Source organism: Telopea speciosissima, chromosome 8 (assembly GCF_018873765.1).
Source record: "Telopea speciosissima isolate NSW1024214 ecotype Mountain lineage chromosome 8, Tspe_v1, whole genome shotgun sequence".
Lineage (NCBI taxonomy): Eukaryota > Viridiplantae > Streptophyta > Magnoliopsida > Proteales > Proteaceae > Telopea > Telopea speciosissima.
The window spans coordinates 4,099,115-4,117,696 of NC_057923.1; the positions used below are offsets into that span (position 1 = coordinate 4,099,115).

An 18,582-nucleotide genomic window follows, 5' to 3' on the forward strand; every position below is an offset into this window, starting at 1 on the left:
GACTTGTGAGTAGCTCTGATACATGATAAGCTTGGAGAAAGTCTTTTGAGATGATATGGTTATGTTCAACTAAGACCTTGGGATGTCCCAATCCAAATGAGTGATTTGATTCAGATAGAAGACACCAAAAGAGCTAGGGGCAGGCTTAAAACAACCCTGTGAGAAATGGGGAGGAAAGACATGCATAGTTTAGGCATTGTAATCAAATATGACTTCGAATTTAACTAATTGAAGAGCAATGATCCATGTAGCCGACCTTATTTAGTTGGGATAAGGCTAAGTTGTTGTAAATATTGTAGAATTTAAGGGGAAAAAGGCTACTTGAGCCTAAGGCGTACATTACGCCTTCTCACATATATTATAATAATATCTTTTTTTAAAATAAGAAAAATAATGATAAAAAAAAAAAATAAATGTGAGAGAATGTAGAGTACCTTGCTTGCTTAGAGAATCTTCTACCAAAATTTAATTAGTTTTGTCAGTTTATCAATTTGCAATTGATTGGTTCTCAACTAAAATAAAAACTGAATCAATTATGCGAGTTCAAAACAAAAAATTAACTTCACTATTAATGGTTGATTCGATTTTAAACAATCGGTTTCAATTTGATTTATCAGCTCCATATCAAAATTTACACACTTGATTCTCGACACATTGTCTTATTTTATTTATAGATTCCAATTCAGAATTTAAACCCTTACTTGATTCTTGATATAATACTAAATGATATAGATCAATTTTAGTATTGATTTCATGAAATAGTCAACATATAGATTTTTTTGTAGTGGCGGTGGTGGCATGGTGGCTGTGAGATCATTAGAAGAAGGGTGATATTTTATTTTTAACATGAAATTACTCATTTGCTCATCAAATTAATCATGTGCTCAATAAAGAGCAAGAGTGAAATAAAATGAAGGGAAGCAGTTTTCTGTATGGGAGTGTGGCCTACGCCAGTACTCCCATGTGTCTATCTCTCTCCTCCTTAAAACAAGGGGGCCGAGGTGACTTTTCACATGGGAAGGAGAGAGATAAACTCATGGGAGTGCTGGCATAGGCCACACTCCCGGACAGAGAATTTTTTCCTTAAAATGAAATAGAAAAAATCTAAAACAACTCCTTAGCCATTTTAGAATTTCTATTACATCTGATTTTTATTTCACTGAAATAATGTGCAAAAATCAAAACAAACAATTTTAAAAAATAAAAATCACATCATGTAATTGAAATAGAAATCATACTAAATCAGCCCATAGCCGCCCTGTTTTTCTATAAGGGAATTCCTACAATACCACTCCCTTGTTCTAATCTCTCAAAAGGACCATTAGACCGGTTGGTCAAACCATGGTCGGACCAATGAACTTGTCTGCCCCTCTCTCTCGTTTGTCTTTCTTCTAAAGAGTAAAGACGTCAAGTCTTTAAACTCCAAAAAGAGCGGTCAATGGTTAGATTGTAATTATTGGTGTACACCTTTAATTTTTTTCAAAAAAGTTATCCGAATCCAATCGTCAATCGTGAGATCATGCGGGTCAGGTCAATCAATCAATCCAACACCTGAGCGGGTCCCATTCTGAAACAATTGTCGCAGTTTGGGTCTCGAGATTTGAACCGTCAAAGAATCGAGACTTCCTTCATCCAACGTATTGACTCACCTGAATGGTCCCATGATCCCAATCCAATGGTCAGTGTTACCTACCGACATCCTTGATAAATCATTGCCCTCATTTCCAATTAAATGGTAACTTTGACATCTTTCTCTCTCCTTTTTGTAAGTTTGGACCCACGTGATTTGATATGAGGGCGGGAGGAAACGCCAACCGCACGTTTGGGTATTTCATTACCCTCCGCGGTCCTCGTTCCTTTGCCTTCTAAAAGGGCTTGGAATTTTCTTGTCCTCCTGTTCTGTTCCACACGTGTGAACATTACACTCTAGTCAAGCTGTTAGGACCTCATGGTCTCAAGTGCCAAGGCATCTGTTCCACTAGTGAGGGTGTCAATTTTGGGCCGAAACCAGGGAATCGGACTGGAATGGAATGGACCCATCAAATAATTTATTAATTCGATTTTGAATTTATTAATAAGTTATTGATTGGTTTCTAGATCTACAAATTAAGTTATTGGTCTTGTTATTGGTCTTTCAACGGTGAATTATTAGTCTTTCAACGATTAGAACAATTAGGAACTAATGGAAACTTATGGTCATGAGAGTTAAGGTTAAATTTTTTATATTTTTCAGTCTTTCATTTTGATTGGTACTACTTGTCTCATATGTTATTTCATCAAAGATTTGACTATTAATTTAAAAGACTTGTTCTGTCAAGAACTGTGCGAGCCGATCTCTGAGGCCTACAAAAAAAGGATTAGCACTAAAGTGATTGAGCTGTGTTGGTCTCGAACACTCTGATGCTTAAATTAGCTCTCTTAGCAATAGATAATGATTCAAAAAGAAATGAGTGCCTTGGGGTGATATTACCTCGTATTTATAGTCGTAAGCAGGTAGCGGAGTGTTCGAGTTAGGAAAGGACTCTTGCGTAGGAGTTTTGGCGTGATTGGAGTCCTCCCGCGTAATAAAGGGGGGGGGGTTGCCTTTATCGGTGTTGTGGATAGATTCCTGTTAATTACCCCTTACGAATAGGATTGTGGTGCACAAATCACGAGACCGCTGCACTTTTCCCAGAGTGTATCAAGATCGGTCGTTGATTCTCATGTGGTCGGCTATGTCCGAACCATTCCCACCAAGTAGGGTCGTGTTTGGCCACATAGGGCTCGGAGACCGTCGTGGCCTTGTTGGGTCTCATCCTTATAAGTGTTTATGTGTATAAGTTCTTGTCATGCAGAGGGGAACGGACCCAGGGATTCAACATAGTCTTTGACCCCCGTAAGGTCGGTCTTTCTTGACTTGTAAGTTCTGACTCGGTCCATCATTCTTGGACTCATCAGGACTCTTTGGGAATGTTAATTTAACACCATACCTTAAAATAATTCTAACTTATGAGGGTGATGGCGTTCTTACATATTAATCAAATACAAAACAAAAGTAATATGGAATAGTTCCATGATTTGAGGAAAACAAATGATAATAGCTTGCATATCTCATGAGAATGAAATTAATATCTTATTGTAATGTTTTTTTTTCTAATGAATCAATTGGATGTTTGCCTAATTGGTGCAACAACTACCATGTACAACTACTTGGCACCATCAATGACCAAAGGAAATGTTATTTTGCTTTTGCTTCGGCTTACATTTGACGCATTCACCTTCGTTGGTTGGGACATGGGAGAAGATAATCAGTCCAGGTGTCAATCGGTCGGTCTCAATTGATTTTGATTGGGCCAAATCAGCTCCTATCAATTTAAGGCACTGCACCATGATCGATTTATTCAAGTCTCCTTAGCGACACCTAGTCCACATTTATTTGTTTTCCAAGAAATAGAGCCTTTGGGTACCATATTTGACCCCTTGTGGGTCTTCTCCTTGCTTCTTTGTGGGGCCCTGATGGAGTCATGGCAGAAAGGGCACGATTTTTTTTGGTAAAGTGAAATTTATTCAATAAGATGCAAAGAACACGTGGTTGAAAGCTTGCATATCTCCTGTAACCACAGAATGAAGAGCGGTCAAACTATCGTACGCATTGTAGACAGGGCCTTTCTAGCTAGAAAATCGGCAACGACATTTGCCTCTCTAAAAATAAAAGTGAAAATACATTCACTAAAGTACGCAGCAATATGCACTATATCAGCTATCACAGGTTGAAGTGTCAGCGGAGTACTCTTGTTGTGATTATTGATGAAGGAGATAACCTGCTGGTTATCCGATTTTACCTTCAAAAACTACACATCTTCGATATTGCCTCAAGTAGTCCGAGACGAATCGTTAGTGCTTACCCCATAATAATACTGTCAAACTTGTTGATCTCAGATTTAGCAAACACTGGGGCACCACAAAAGTCCCTGAGAATTATCCCAAGTCCACTTGGTACTATAAAAGTGGTGATAGTAATGATGATAACTACAAGGTGTGATTAGTGGAAAGAAGGAGTAAGGAAAGATAGTGGTGAGGTTAAGGTTTTAATGATTAAGGTTTGTCAAAATCAAGGGGGTGCGGTGCGTAATCATTTCCTTCTTCTTCTACGGAAGAAAGAGAAGAGGGTGGTGTGGACATCAAGGTTTTAAAACTCAGTATCAGTTCAAAAATCGAGAATCTAAACTATTTTAAGGTGAAAATTGAATCGATTTAGGACTTAGGAATCGGTCCATGTATCGATGCGACTCAAAATGGTTTATGAAGAAAATGACTATAAGAATCGGCCTATTCGATTTCGATTAAGGAAGCAACAATTAGGAATGGTGGAAATCGAGATCGTTTCAACCATTATGAACCGAATCAGCCGATTCACTGATCTTGTTCATGATTCTTAAGACCGTGGGGATGGTGAGACAAGGGAAAATGGAATTATCTTCCATGACTAATTATGATTTATTATTAGGGAGAAAGAACACTATTTGATCCCGTGAGGTGCACAGCCCCTCCACCAAGACATATGGCTGTGCAAAATGATCACCGCACCTCATGAAAAGACAGAAATCCCTAAGAGTGTGGTGGTCATTTTGTGCAGCAATGTGTATGGGCATAGAGACGCGACCATGCATCGTAACGACCACTCGATCAGGTAGGGTTATCTTTCCCTTGTTTATGATATATCAATACCGGTATGGATTGGCTGCATTAGGCTGATTCGAGAAACAAAATTCACCTTTTAACCAATACATCCCGCAATGCCAATGCTTATTCCTAGAGTTCTGCTTGGGGGGTGGGGGGTGGGGGGAACGGTGTTGGTATTGGTCTGTCTATATCGATACTGATATAGATCAGCCGTATCAAAATCCGAATTGGACCATTTACCCTTCAAATTTGGATAAAATATTGGTTTTTGGCCATTTTACCCCCAACAGATATTGACACCACCGATCCGTATCGGTATATTGATGCATATCAGTCAATAAACTGATATGATACGATACGATACATAAATACCATGACCCTCTCTCTCATCATCTTTTTGTAATTTGTTTGCTTGTTAGCTAGGCTGAGCATTTGGGTTCTCGGGCCGTGGAGTGCATTTTTGGCAGGTCTAATCTGAGTCCGGACCCAACCCATTTCTGCATGGCATATGGGGCCAAGAAAAGCGAGAGGTATAATGGGCCAACCTGAGCCAGGATCGGGGTTATGTACTACCATTAGGTTGAGTCAAGGGTTATGCTGTATAACCTTATTGGGTTAGGGTGTTAAGTATGGTCTTTGACAAGGGCAGCTTCATCTCGTGCGGGCCTAGATGGTGAAATTGGTTTTTATTTGAACCAAAATAATCCCCAGCCCAATGCCTCTTCAAAGCCGAGCTTGAATTTGGCCTAATTTTCACCCTTAATTAGGCCCATCATTTTAATTGTAAAATAATTGAGTCCTCTGGATGTTTCATAGGCCAGACCAGGTTAGGGTCGTGGGAGAATGTTTTTTGTGCCGCAGCGCAGGCTGCATCCAGGCACATGGGCCTGCCACTCAGGAGGGTAGGGTGGTCATTGCGCCCACCCCCATGTGCCTGGACGCAACCTGGGCTACGGCACAAAGAACAGCACCCAAATATATATATATATATATATATATATGTTTTATTTTATTTTTTTTTTCTATTTCCTATAAAATGTATTTCACTTCCCAAGCAAAATTTGCATCAAACGGAGCCACTATAATAGTGTGATGTGTAGATTCCTTCCCGCATTGCAGGGAACTCACTCCCATATATTAAATTAGCTTTGAGCGTAAACTAGATTATAGAACTATACATCCTTTCTTTAGTCAAAATGAAAAAAAAATATCTCCATAGTTACATTTATCTTTCTTGAAATGTATATAGAGTTAAGAATATCATGGTCCACTTTTTTTACACTCAGAAGGAGAGTTGAACTCATGATCTCTTAATTGTGAGGCGTTGATCATTGCAAACTGAGCTTACCCTCTTGGGGATATGATCCATTTTTTTTACATAAACCGTACCAAGTTCGATTGATTACTTTTAATTCATCAACTAATCATTTGTTTGTCATATGGCCTAAAAAGACAAGTCTATATGATAATAAACGATTCGACACCCATCTCTTGAGTAAAATTACAGTTAGAAACATGGCATGCAAAGTGACTAAAAAGCGAGTTCAAAGTTAATACAACTGCAAAAAGGCAAAAGTTTTGGGTTGGGGTCATATTTTGATGAGCAAACCTAATTTTGCGATCGAGTTAATCTTAAGCCACGGAGAAGGAGAATCCCTTGACCGTGTCTTCTAGATGGGTGGGAGAGGATATCTGCAAAGGGTATCGTGCAATGGTGCAAGAGTATGTTCCACCATTCAAAAATTAGGGGATGTTTTAGGACCCTAGGATAGTGGTTGAACCATTTCCTCGCAATGAAGGGAAACTTTATCCTTTCTTTAATGTTTTATTTTGCCCCTTGACCAACTATTTTTCAAATCTTAAGATTTATCCAAAACATTTTGGTCACATCCAATCCATCAAATGTCCATCCGAAATATGTTTTTGGATATGTCCATCCATGAAAATAGGATTTGGTGCAAGAGAATGGTAATTGGTGGTGTAGCCCCTACATCAACGTAGGAGCCAATGAGAGTGTGCACATAGACATTAGTTTGGATGAGATTTTCGATTTCACTAGAGCTGAATGGTATTTTTACATACTCCTGTGTAGGAACCACGCGACCAATTGGCATTCGTTTTCCCCTAGGAGGGATTAGTTACAACTTCCGAGAATGCCATTTCGTAATTCATACCAATGGAATCTAGTAACATTTTTTTGTAATTTTCTCTATTCCGGACTCACAATTCATTGTCCTTCTAAAAAAGGAAAATTTCCCTGCAAAATAGGATTTTCCATTGTTTGATTTTACGTAAAATACAAACAAACGCATAACAAAAAATCATCCAAAATATCTGATTCACACATTCCCTAGTACTTAATTTTCTGTTTGTTAAAGAGAAAATTAACATAAAAAAGGTGATTACGTGCACCTTCAAGCTCCAGCACATAACAGCAAGGAGGAGAGACCTGTTGGGAAAACTGAGATGAAGACAGCCACAGCAATGGTGATTGCTATAGGACCTGCAACTTGGGTTCCATGCTTAAGTCCATTGGAATTGGAATTGGAATTGGAGTTCTCACTTGCCGTAGCAGTTGCATTGGAAGTTGCTGCAATCCAACAAGCAAGGATTATCATTCAGGATTTTCCATTGCATAGATCAATAAGTACTTTCAGTAAAAACAGGAATTGAAGCTCAAACCTGCTGATGAAGAATTTGTAAAAATTGCAGCATCTGGAGAATTGGCTGATAAATTTAAGAGCTCTGTCCAAACAAAAAGTAATCACTTTTGGTCAATAAATGACAATATCAGTTAGAACTTAGAACAAATTTCGTACAAAATTAGTTAATATTAACTAATTAAAGAACTAGCTGATCGACCCTGAAATGGGTAGATCAGAAATATGGTAATATATATTAGGTGATTCAGGACAACTTGCCCAATCCCACTTCTATCAGTCAAAGAGATGATACGACTTGAAAGTTGAAACAGTCCTTGAATCACAGGGATGACCCACCACTTGAATGATACATGACCACTTGAATGATACATGAAGCATGATGGATTAGGCCATTAGGGTTTGTTTCTCTTGGGATATTCACGTATAAGACAAAAAGAATAGCCTCACATCAGATATGAATGGAGATGTTAGTAGATTAATAGGTACTTGGGCACCATCCCCATAACGGTGAGCTTTTGAGGATAAGATCCAAATCCCTAACAAGTGGTATCAGAGACAGAGCATGGAAAATCTGATTTGATCGAGGGTTTTCGAGATTTGATCTCAGACTCCATGTCAGTTCGGCGTAGAGGAGGAGATCGGGATCTCAGGCAGAATTCGTTCAAGCTCCAATTCGATCTACCCTTCCATCTCCATCTATTCTCATGTGCATGGATGCATAGTTGCATACTTGCATGATATGAACAATTGGTCTGTTTTTGGAGTTTTGGGTATAAGCAAGTTGGATTAGAATTAGAAAGTAGAAAACCAGTGAAAATCTTGAGAAAGGAAAGAAATTAAGAGAGAGACTGAATCAAATCAAATTGCAGTGATCAGATAATGGATGGATGGATATATAATTACTTGGGCAGTCACTGAAACTAGCATTAGCCAACTTGCAAGCGGTGGGTAGTTGAAGTAACTTGGCTTCCTGAAGGCCTATCTGCTTAATGGAGGCCACGCCATCGTGTGTTTGTTGAATGACGTAACACAAGCAAACCGGGTTGTGGGTCTTGATGTCGCTCACGGCGCTGCAACACTGGTCGGTGGGAGAAGACGCCTTTCCCGTGGCGTAGTTAAGGCAGGGGGTCACCTTCGAGATCTGGTTGCTGCACTCTTGTTCCACCGATGCTGAGCTGCTGGGTTGAATTTGAAAGACTGAAAAGACCAGAAGGAAACTGAGGAGAAGAGTCGTCGTCTTCATCATCTTCGATTGGTGGTAGATTCTACTCTGCTTTCCTTATTCCACTTTCTTGCTTGGGGACAACTGAGAAGAGGGAACTTGAGTTAAGCTCTACTGTTACTTCTACTCTTTATGAGCATCACTCATCTGTGAGAGAGAGAGAGAGAGAGAGAGAGAGAGAGAGGCATTTAATAGCGTAGTTGAATGTTAGGCACTGAAATTTAAATTGAAGTGTACAGGTCATGGGTGGGAGAGGCATTTAATAGCGTAGTTGAATGTAAGACACTGAAATTTAAATTGAAGTGTACAGGTCATGGGTGGGGTGGCCGGTTGGGTAGGCGGGTGTTGCCATGAATGAAGAATAGGTTATGGAAGATTTATATTCTTTCATAAACGAAGAAGAAAATAGGAAATGGAAGGCTTTTATATTCTTTCTTTTACTGTTTTTTCAGAAGCTCCTTTGTTGCGTGGCCCTGCGCCAGAGACAACTGGACATGTGGGAGTGCAACCAGCATCCAACATGGGGTGGGGTGGCTATTTTGCAAACCCTTTGTTCGGGCGTTGGAACACGTGATCAAGAAGTGTTTTTTAGTACGTCACTGCGTCCCTATCCTCTCACAATAGGAAAGAAATATGTCATGAAACAGAGATAGATAAACACAAAGATGCGTTAGGGTACGCAACCCAACGTCTTTCACCTTTTAAAAACAAATATTTTTATATGGCCCAAATTGAAAAGGAATTCTAAAGGTGAAATTACACAGTCAACTTTTGGTTTTCAAACGAAACTTAGATCACCTTCTGATTTTTTTTTAAACTCAAATCACCCTTTACAATAACGGTGTTAATTTGATGTTAGTTATTGGTGTGAAAGAATTATTTTTACCCGTGTACTAAAACATTAGAATCTTCATCTTCAACATTGGTCAAAGGTAGTTTAGGGATTCAAATTTATTTAACTGACTGACATCATCACTTAACAGTATAAAACTAACGGTAGGGACTAATTTGTCATATTTGGGTCTAAACCAAGGGGTGATTTGAATTTTTTTCAAAAACCAAAGGGTGATTTGAGTTTCCTTTGAAAACCAGGGGGTGACGTGTAATTTACCCAATTCTAAATGATCCATTTGAACCTTAATGATTTAATAATTCCAACCTTTGGATAAAGGGGATATGATATAGATTAGCAATAACCCATGTGTCAAAATTCAGACTCTACTTAGGTAAATACTCTCTAGTATTGACATGCATCTAGTTAGCAAAAATGCATTTCCGTTTTTAATTGTTTTAAACACGTTAGGAAATATATGAAAAAAAGGACAAATGACAAGCATTCTCATTTTAAACGTATTTAAAACAATTCCCCCCGCTTTGTGTCTTTTTTTTTTTTTTTTTGGGGTTGGGGGGGGGGGGGGGGGGGCAGGGGGTTTGGGGACGTTAAAAATATAAGGGTGCTTATTGGAAATAAAGGAAAGAGGCATAAATGGCCTAGCTTCATGTTCACGTACGAGAACCGCTCACGGCCTTTAAGATGGAATCCACCCAATGGGACCCACATGGAGTGGATTCCATCTGAACCGTTGTGTGCAACGTGAGCCCAACTCTTAAAATTGTATATATCCCTAAGTGATTCTAGAAAAGGATTGTAGTCCTTACACAGACAAAGATTCGACAAGACAGTAAAAGATACTAAGATCGTACAAGAATTACAATTATTAAGCATTAAAAAGTAGTAAACTCTATATAAACAAAGTAGAGGTGATGCCTTGAAACGATGGCAGAACTCAAATGGATAGGGGATAAAGGTCGAGCTCCAGGCATTCTTTAAAGCCCCCTTTCACTGCCTCTGGGTGTGGACATTTCAGAGAGAGAATCCAACCAACGAAAGCAACATATTCCAGTCGGATTCAGAGCAAGCCGATATTTCTGCAGATGTGTTAACTCGGAAATTGCTATTATGCGGATGGAAACTTCCTCTGGGTCTTCTTCAAATTGTCCATCAATGGGGTTTCACATCTGCAACTACTATTTTTTGTTTTTAGGTGCAAGGCCAAGATTGGAACCCGAGAAGGACCCACTAGGGGGCAGCAAAGGACACTAGGCCCATAATTTTTTTCCCCCCCTTTTTTGATATTGGTAAACACACCAGACTCACCAGTACCCAAAAGGTTAGGATACGGCTCCTCTCCAGAGAGCTCAGCACCCAGGGAGTGTTCGGGGGCATCCAAGGGTTGGCCTGTGCCGCACACATCTCGGTGCATGCCAAGGGATGTGTGTGACACAGCCCAATGACTGGATGTTCCCTGGGCGTGCTGGGCTCCCTGGAGAGAAACTCAATTCAAAAGGGTTAACCCACTTATTGACAAGTACCTACAACTACTACTACTATAGTCAAGAAGGTGTGGGGTAGGGGTTGATCTCTGGACTCTGGACCCCCTGGACTTGCACAACCCCTACTGGCTGGAGGCCTGCTATTGAGCTAGAAGCTCATCCCCCATATCTGCATCTACTTTAGCGCATGCTCTGTACAGTAACGATATAACGCAGTAGCAGAGGGAAGGTGCAGGCAGCAAGGAGAGGGTTGGAAGGGAAGGGGAGGGAGGAAGGAGTGCAGTGTGGGGGATAATAGAGGGAAGATGCAGCCGTGCAGTGCAGCAGGAAAATGGTTGGAGAGGTATGATTTTTTCCAAAACTAAAACCATTAATTTTTAGGTTCATAGAGAAAGAATTAACTACTCTGTCAAATGGCAAGCAAAATGTGGCTTCAACATTGTAGGAAAGTACATCCCGACGTCCCTTGTTAGTCATAATTTTTGCCCAAATGAAGTTGGCCAAATGGCACAATAAAGCTTAAAAGAAAAACAAAAATCCAAAGCACACACAAATATATGAATTGAAAAATACAAGAATGCATAGACATACATGAGAGGCTATATTATTGGGTTTTGGTCTTTAATTTGACATGGCACAAGTTTACGAAAAGTAGAAAACATTTTGCCTAATTTTTGTACAAGTCACACGTTTGATAACATTCATGAACTCGGATAAACACCATTTCAAACAGAAACCTAGACAGTTAATATTGCTATTAAATATCAGAAACACAAGGAGCAAGAGATCCAGAATGGCATTCATATTTACAGTAAAGACTGAAAATGGAAAATGATGACTCCATAAATAATCAACCCAAGAAGATGCTCAAAAGCATCCTAGCAGAGCAAGTTTTTGCTTATGTTGTTTTGTCCTAGGAGTTCTAGGGCTTGGCACTTGAATCATATTCAGTTGCAAGGACCTGACCATATTCTCCTTTGGGGTCATCTTGTACTAGGTAGTCAGCTCTGGCATTGAGTGTCAACATTTGGCAAATCAGCCAGAATAATGAAGCATCAAGGGCCAGAAAGGCAGCACCACCAAAAAGACCTGTCTTGGCTGTGGGACATTGATAATCGAGGTTGTGATGAACATTGAGAGAAATGTGAAGGCCTTCAGTGATTGTTGCCCACATCATCATCCCCTCCGCAAGCACAGACACAGCCCTGGTTTCACCCAAAAAAAAAAAAAAAAAGTCAAAGAGTGAGAGCAATGGATTCATTAATTACAAGTATACTGCACTCAAGTACTCAATCCAAATCAGAACATCAAGTTTTGCAGTAAGATTGACCAGGCAGAGGTGTAGACCAATATAGATTCTATGCAAACCTCTGGTGTAGCCTAAAATGGAGCTAGAATTGAATCAAATTTTTAGAGAACTGTAAATGAAAATACAGTTTTTCCAGAAAGACAAACATTAATACTGCTTAACTGTGGTGCACGTTTGCCAGTAAGGCAACAAGGTTGAATTCTAACGCCAAGGGTCTCTCTGAGCTCTTTGAGCTTATCATCCTGATCCTGCTACTGCTGCTCATCTAAATCCTCACTGTCCTGTAACTTTTGACTTTCACTCAGCAATCGAGCTATTTCAGCCTGTAAACCGAAGGAACATGTCCTCAGGTATCTAGACACTGGGCTCATAATACGTAATAATACTAAAGGTTCAGACTGATTGTAATCATCCACAAGATGGGTTTTGTACAGTGTAATTCTCACTTCTGAGTGCTTCTTTAGCAGTGGATTGAATTCACCTGTTTAACTCCCAGGATTTTCTGTCTTATGTATTTATAGACTTTAAAGGAATACTCTGCATACTGATTTTAGAGGAAACCAGGTGCCAATAGTGCTAACCTCCTTGGCTAATAAGTTTGGTGCAGAATCGTCCAAGGATTCCTAACATACCAAACTCCACTGAAGCTCTTCAACTGGGGATCTGTTCCCATTAAGTTTTCTGATCAATAAGGGGCTCACTCTACATGGTTTCAAATGATATACATTGCAGCTATCTCAAACCCTTCATTGTACTTGGGTCCCCCCCCCCCCCCAAACACTTCTTTCAAAACAATTTGTTTTTCAAATTAAAAAAGGATCCAGAGTTTGGTGGTGCCTTCAAAAGCAGGCAATGCAACATTTAACCACCATGGCCCACAAACTAAATGTGCTGCATGATGAAAAAGCATATGTACTGAATGGGAACTGATTGCTTCAAGCAAGTGGAATTAAAGTGCTAAATGATAACTAATGCCAAGAAAAGAAAAAATCCATAGAAGGAAACATTGATGGGGAAACCAATTAATGCGCTGAATGCTACCAAATTCTCAAAAAGTTAATATCCCAATTCAGTGCACCAAATGAGTGATGCAGATGCTTTATCAGACTACAAGTTCACCAAAATTAGCACAAAACCAACCAAGGAGATGATATGCTTTATTAAAAAAAAAGAAAAGGAGATCATAGATAAAAGCAAGACTTTGTTTCAAAAATTAAATGATAACATCAAGAAACATTCTAAGGTAAACAAAAGAAACCACACTTACAACGCAACTATGAAGAACACAACCAAGGTAGTGCTTCGGAACAAAGCCGCTTTTGGAACAGAGTTTCCTTTGTAGGGGTAAAATATGGAAAAAAGTCCAAAACAAGCTGACAGAAAGAGAGCTACAATAGATAAACTCCCCAAAGCAACGGTCGGATCAGAAGGATACTTGCAAATAACAACACCTTTTCCAGTAATTGGAGTTCCATATAGCGGCTGTCAAAACCCATGGGCAGTAAAGAATATAATCAATTATACAGCAATTTAGGGAGAAAAAAAAACAAAATACTGTAAAATCTAAATATACTTTTTTAATTGATTCTACTATGAAAAACATTAAAACACAAGTAAACTAAAAAAAATGCAGAACTAAATGTAAAATTTGAGTTTTAGTTAAACATTCTCTATTTAAATTATCTTCCCATAGAGGGAAGTCCACTGTCCACTGCAGATATATTTGTACTGTCAACGAATTTTCCAAACACCACGACACAAAACTGCATGGACATACCAATGCATGATTTGAGACAATGCCTTCCTAAAAGGTGAGGCTCATGTTAAACTACTAGGCATGATTTGAGATAATGCCTTCCTAAAGGTGAGGCCTCAAGGAGAGTAAACATTATAAGCATGAATGTATTCTTTAACAATTTAAGTGGTTTTCCTAGACAACATGCACACCATGGAATCTATGGACTCTACACCTAGTTGTGCCGAGTGGCATCTCAAGTGGGGCTGAAATTTTGTGGACAGGTAGACCCCATGATGCATGAGCACTTCCGTGGAACTGGGTCTAATATGGATCTTTTGGTTCAGTAGGATATTTAGGGTATTTTATCTTTATGGTTTATCTTGTGATTAGAAATTTATTTTATTAGACTAGTTGGTGTTGATTAAAAGATTGAGTTAGTTTACCCTTTTTAAGTCAATCGTAAGTTTCCTTGTTGTCGATTCAAGAGTCTAGATATGAGTCTTTTATTTGGGGCTTGTGTGGACGGTGTTGTTCGACCTCCATCCCCCCCTCCCTTTCTGTGGGGTCGTCTCTCTCTCTCTCTCCCTCCTCTTCTTCTTCTTCTCTTTCATATTCTCCTACTCAGTTTCTGTTCCTGCTACTGTTGACCTTACCAGACTGAGAATAGAGTGATCGATCTCCCTGGAAGTCATTGGATTGGCCTGAGATCTTGGTCGAACGCAGTCCTCTCATAGGCGACCCTAACCCTAAATCCCTAGTTGCTGAAACCATTCCTGCTATGAGACCCTAGTCGCAGCTCCTTGCTGTTCTCCCTCTTACCACCCTTCTCTGGTTCAGCAATTTATCGAGGAAATATTCAGTGATCTTTGGATCTGTTGTTGGGGAAATCGATAGAGTTAAAGGTTGGTCACCCCATTTATATATTAGTCTATTGAGAGTTTGGGTGGGTTCACAAGCGAACCCAATCGGGTTAAATGACCCAGGTTCCACATCACCCCAAGGTCCTTCTCAGCCAAAATGGAGTTGGTCAAGTAGAAAAGAAAGCACTGAAAATCCCAAACTACCAACAGGGTGTGAGTAAATACTTCGCCAACCGGGAGGAAGCATGGTAATACATGGGAAGGTATATCAAAGAATGTGATTATAAAATTTGACACATGGCCAACCTAGATCATTACTTAAAATGTCCAACTGTCAGGGTCACCACATCACCCTTTCACATGGCACAATTAGGTTTGCAGTCCATAGACTTTATGGTATTGACAATCGGCTAAAAAGGAAAATCAAAGATGACAAAAAAATCATAACAAAGATAGGACAAATGTTTCTTAACAGAAAATGCATGACAGCATCTCATGGTTCGAGGTATAAGCCACTTAAGGTTTAACTCAATATAGCATTGTTTGGACCAAATACTGTCCTTTCTTTCACAGTAAGTAGACAATACATAGAAGAAACAAAAAAGCAGGTTGTCATAGTGCAGACATTCACAAGAGTTGGTTGATTATAGATTTTATAGAAACAGGCTGCATGTCATCAATAAAGTTAGTGGCCTACTCTACAACTTCTACAAAAAATAAAGTCATATCCTGTACAGACAATTGAGTGCTTTTAAGCTTGGCTGGCAAGTGCACACAAACTAAACACAAAGTCTAAAACCTAATGCAAGATAATGAAGCATGTCTTCTTTAACTCTTATCTAATATTATTGCAATGCAAATAGTAACAGAATTACAGAATATTAACATAAAGATCGGATGTACTATAATTATATCAAATTGCTAAATACACCGAAACCATTGAGATAAGAGGTTGTTATTCCTTCATTCTCTTTATCCCTAAAATTTTATACTTATCTGTGTTAAGATAATTAGGAATGGAACATATTCCAAAATGTGAAAAATACCCTTCTGTGTATTTATTTGTTGTATTTTGGGCATGCAAGTCTTACTATAACCACGTTCCAAAGACACACATCCACCTTATTGTCCACACAAAAATAAAAGCAACAGAAAGTTATAGGTCTAGCATATAATAGAATGAATATGTAGTAAATAAAACGTTTTCTACAAGTAATATTCAAGAGCAAACTAGAAGCATTAAAAAATATATGAAAGAAAAATGAATTAATTTGTAAATTTTATTTCATTGAAATTTTCAACTAGTATACCTTTTTATTTTCAGCAACTACTCCAAATATGAAGGCTAGAACTCCGAATGCTGCCACAGTAAGAGAAATATGTGCAGTCTGAAAAGCCATTTCTTCGACTAGCACAAGGCCCTGAAAATCAGGAACACATGGTGGATGGCGATTAATGACAAAAGCAAAGCAGCAAGATCCAATATCCAGTAAAAGATTGATCATTATATGTTATATATAGACTATTTTAATCAAAATTGAGGGAAAATCAAACTGAAATACAACAAAGGGCTATTATTAGATCACAAATAGGTGGGTTAGTTCAAGTGATCATATCAAACGTCAGTAAATATTTTCAGGGTTGTTTATATGAACACATTGGGTGGGTATATATGATTACCAAACCACCCTCAGGTACTCTTTCTCTGTCCTCGAAATTGATTGTGACCGAAAAAACATCCCACAATCAAAATTAAAGATACAAACCCATCAGTTAATGGAAGAGAAAAACAATTACCAGATCACTGGCTACAGATGCCCAAAAACAAAAAGAGTATAGAATACATGGGATGATAGGAGGGTAATCTGGCTACTGTAAAAGGCCTTTTTTTATTTGTGCATTTTATTTTCTTTCAATCAGATCAAACGTCGTATTGGAATTTCCCCCAATTTTTGATATATTATACATATTGAACCACAGATAGACATTCAGAAGATGAAAATTATTCACCAAAGACGAAAGAAAACAACAACAGAGAGAGAATTTCTGATTCAATCGACTAAACCAAACAAGTGGAATTTAATTAGAACGAACAAAACTAAAAAAGAAAAAAAAAAAGAATCTAATAATCTAATCTAACAGAGCCAAGATATAGAGAAGGTTTGAAATTTGTACCTGACTCCTCGTCTGAGAGAGAGAGGGAGATGATGGCAGGAGGCAAGGCCTGTGAAGGAAGGGTTGACGAAGAAAGAGAGCAGAAGAGAAGTGACAGAGATTATTTGAGCCGTGGAAGAAGGGGATTTAAAGAGACTAAACTAAGTAGGAATTAGGATAAGTCAAATCTGAGTTGTCAAGAATCTCAAAGCCGAAATTTCCGGGTTAGTGATTCAGATTCCGATTCCTGTAAGCGTTTACCATGTATATGATATTTTTATGGGTCTTGCGTAACCACGGTTGGTTACATCGAGCTTCGTCAACTCGAGTAATAAAGGGTATTTTAGGTAACAAAAAAATTATCCTTTTTTATGACTTTTTTATTATCTGATATGGGTTTCTGTCTCTTGTGTTCCAGATAGGATGACGACAACTTATTTTAATTGATTTATTTTTTTGGGTCAAAGGAAGGACTTCTTTTAATTGATTTTGTTTTCTCAGTTCATGCAGTTTTTTCTAAACTTTCTCATTAAGGAATTTCATTTAATCAATTAGGGAAACCACTTGCTAATAGAATCTTCTTTCATTAATTAATTATAATTGTCGATTTCAATTTTTATTTAACTATTTTTTCTTAGATTTTTTTGGACCTGAATGCTAAAACTCAACCAAGTAAGTCTCATTATATTTTGTTTACCCTTAAAAAAAAAAATTCCACCATATTTTTTTGGTCATTTTTTTAATCAAGTGTGAACCGGTTTGCTTTCATGCTATCTCTTTCTTATCTATGAAATCGTTTCATCACACTTTATTGGTGCACTCTTCTATGCTGCTTGCTTAAGAACTCTCTCCCGATTTATTTTTAAAATTATATTTATTAGAAAAAAAAAATATCCCCACATATGCAACGTGAGGATCCCTAATTAAAAATAGTTTTTTTTTTATGATTTATTTGTACTTAAATAGGTTTTATTCACCGTCACACCAAATTTCACCATTTTTAAGCCTTGTTTAGTATTTTCGTCTAATTTTCATGCATAATGCATATTTTTTTCATGGAGAAGAATTTTGGTCATTTGACAATTTAAAAATAATTTTATGCTAATCCAAAAATCACTAAAAATATATTTATGACATTTCATCACAGATTTCAGCATTTTAGAAAGTTTCAATAACTTTATCCAAGCATTAACACAGTTGTGCATAAAAAAGGTATTTTGGTTGTTTGACAATTTTTGCTTGAAACATATCTAGACTGATTCATCAGATTAGAATCAGTAGGGACCGATCCAAATAACATACTATTTGCCGTTAAAGAGATTCAGTTTTCATCACCATCACTATGCTTAGAAAAGGACATTTAAGGAAGCAAAAGGACATATATCATCACAAATCTAAATTTTCAATCAAAATTGTCCAAAAATCATCCAATATGTCCGATCCATATTGGTATCAATATCACTATCGGGTCGATATACCGTTTTTTATAACCATGATCCTAAATGTAAATAATGATATTGAAGATCAGCTTAATCATTTGATCAGATCCATTGAATTTTTTTTTTCCGCTGTGCTTTTTGGATGGTCATCAAGAAGTTTAGTGAGGCTTATAAGTTTTACACAAATGATACAGTGGATAT

At 38.1% G+C, this 18,582-nt stretch overlaps 2 protein-coding genes across 3 annotated transcripts; both read right to left on the reverse strand.

The window, feature by feature from the left end:
* Positions 1 to 7,032: 7,032 nt before the first annotated feature.
* LOC122671872 (non-specific lipid transfer protein GPI-anchored 1-like) lies at positions 7,033 to 12,484 on the reverse strand. 2 transcript variants are annotated; one of them, XM_043869334.1, is made up of 4 exons: positions 12,479 to 12,484; positions 8,229 to 8,598; positions 7,345 to 7,407; positions 7,033 to 7,252 (listed from the first exon to the last, which is right to left on the reverse strand). In XM_043869334.1, the coding sequence occupies exons 2-4, from the start codon at positions 8,569 to 8,571 to the stop codon at positions 7,077 to 7,079; spliced, it is 582 nt and encodes a 193-aa protein (XP_043725269.1). In that variant the 5' UTR covers positions 8,572 to 8,598; positions 12,479 to 12,484; the 3' UTR covers positions 7,033 to 7,076. The 2 variants fall into 2 exon arrangements, with proteins under 2 accessions (XP_043725269.1, XP_043725268.1); XM_043869333.1 differs by lacking the exon at positions 12,479 to 12,484 and having other exon boundaries at positions 8,229 to 8,651.
* Positions 11,556 to 17,049, reverse strand: LOC122671870. The gene is made up of 5 exons (XM_043869332.1): positions 16,964 to 17,049; positions 16,099 to 16,209; positions 13,458 to 13,672; positions 11,796 to 12,086; positions 11,556 to 11,759 (listed from the first exon to the last, which is right to left on the reverse strand). The coding sequence occupies exons 2-4, from the start codon at positions 16,186 to 16,188 to the stop codon at positions 11,804 to 11,806; spliced, it is 588 nt and encodes a 195-aa protein (XP_043725267.1). The 5' UTR covers positions 16,189 to 16,209; positions 16,964 to 17,049; the 3' UTR covers positions 11,556 to 11,759; positions 11,796 to 11,803.
* Positions 17,050 to 18,582: the final 1,533 nt, after the last annotated feature.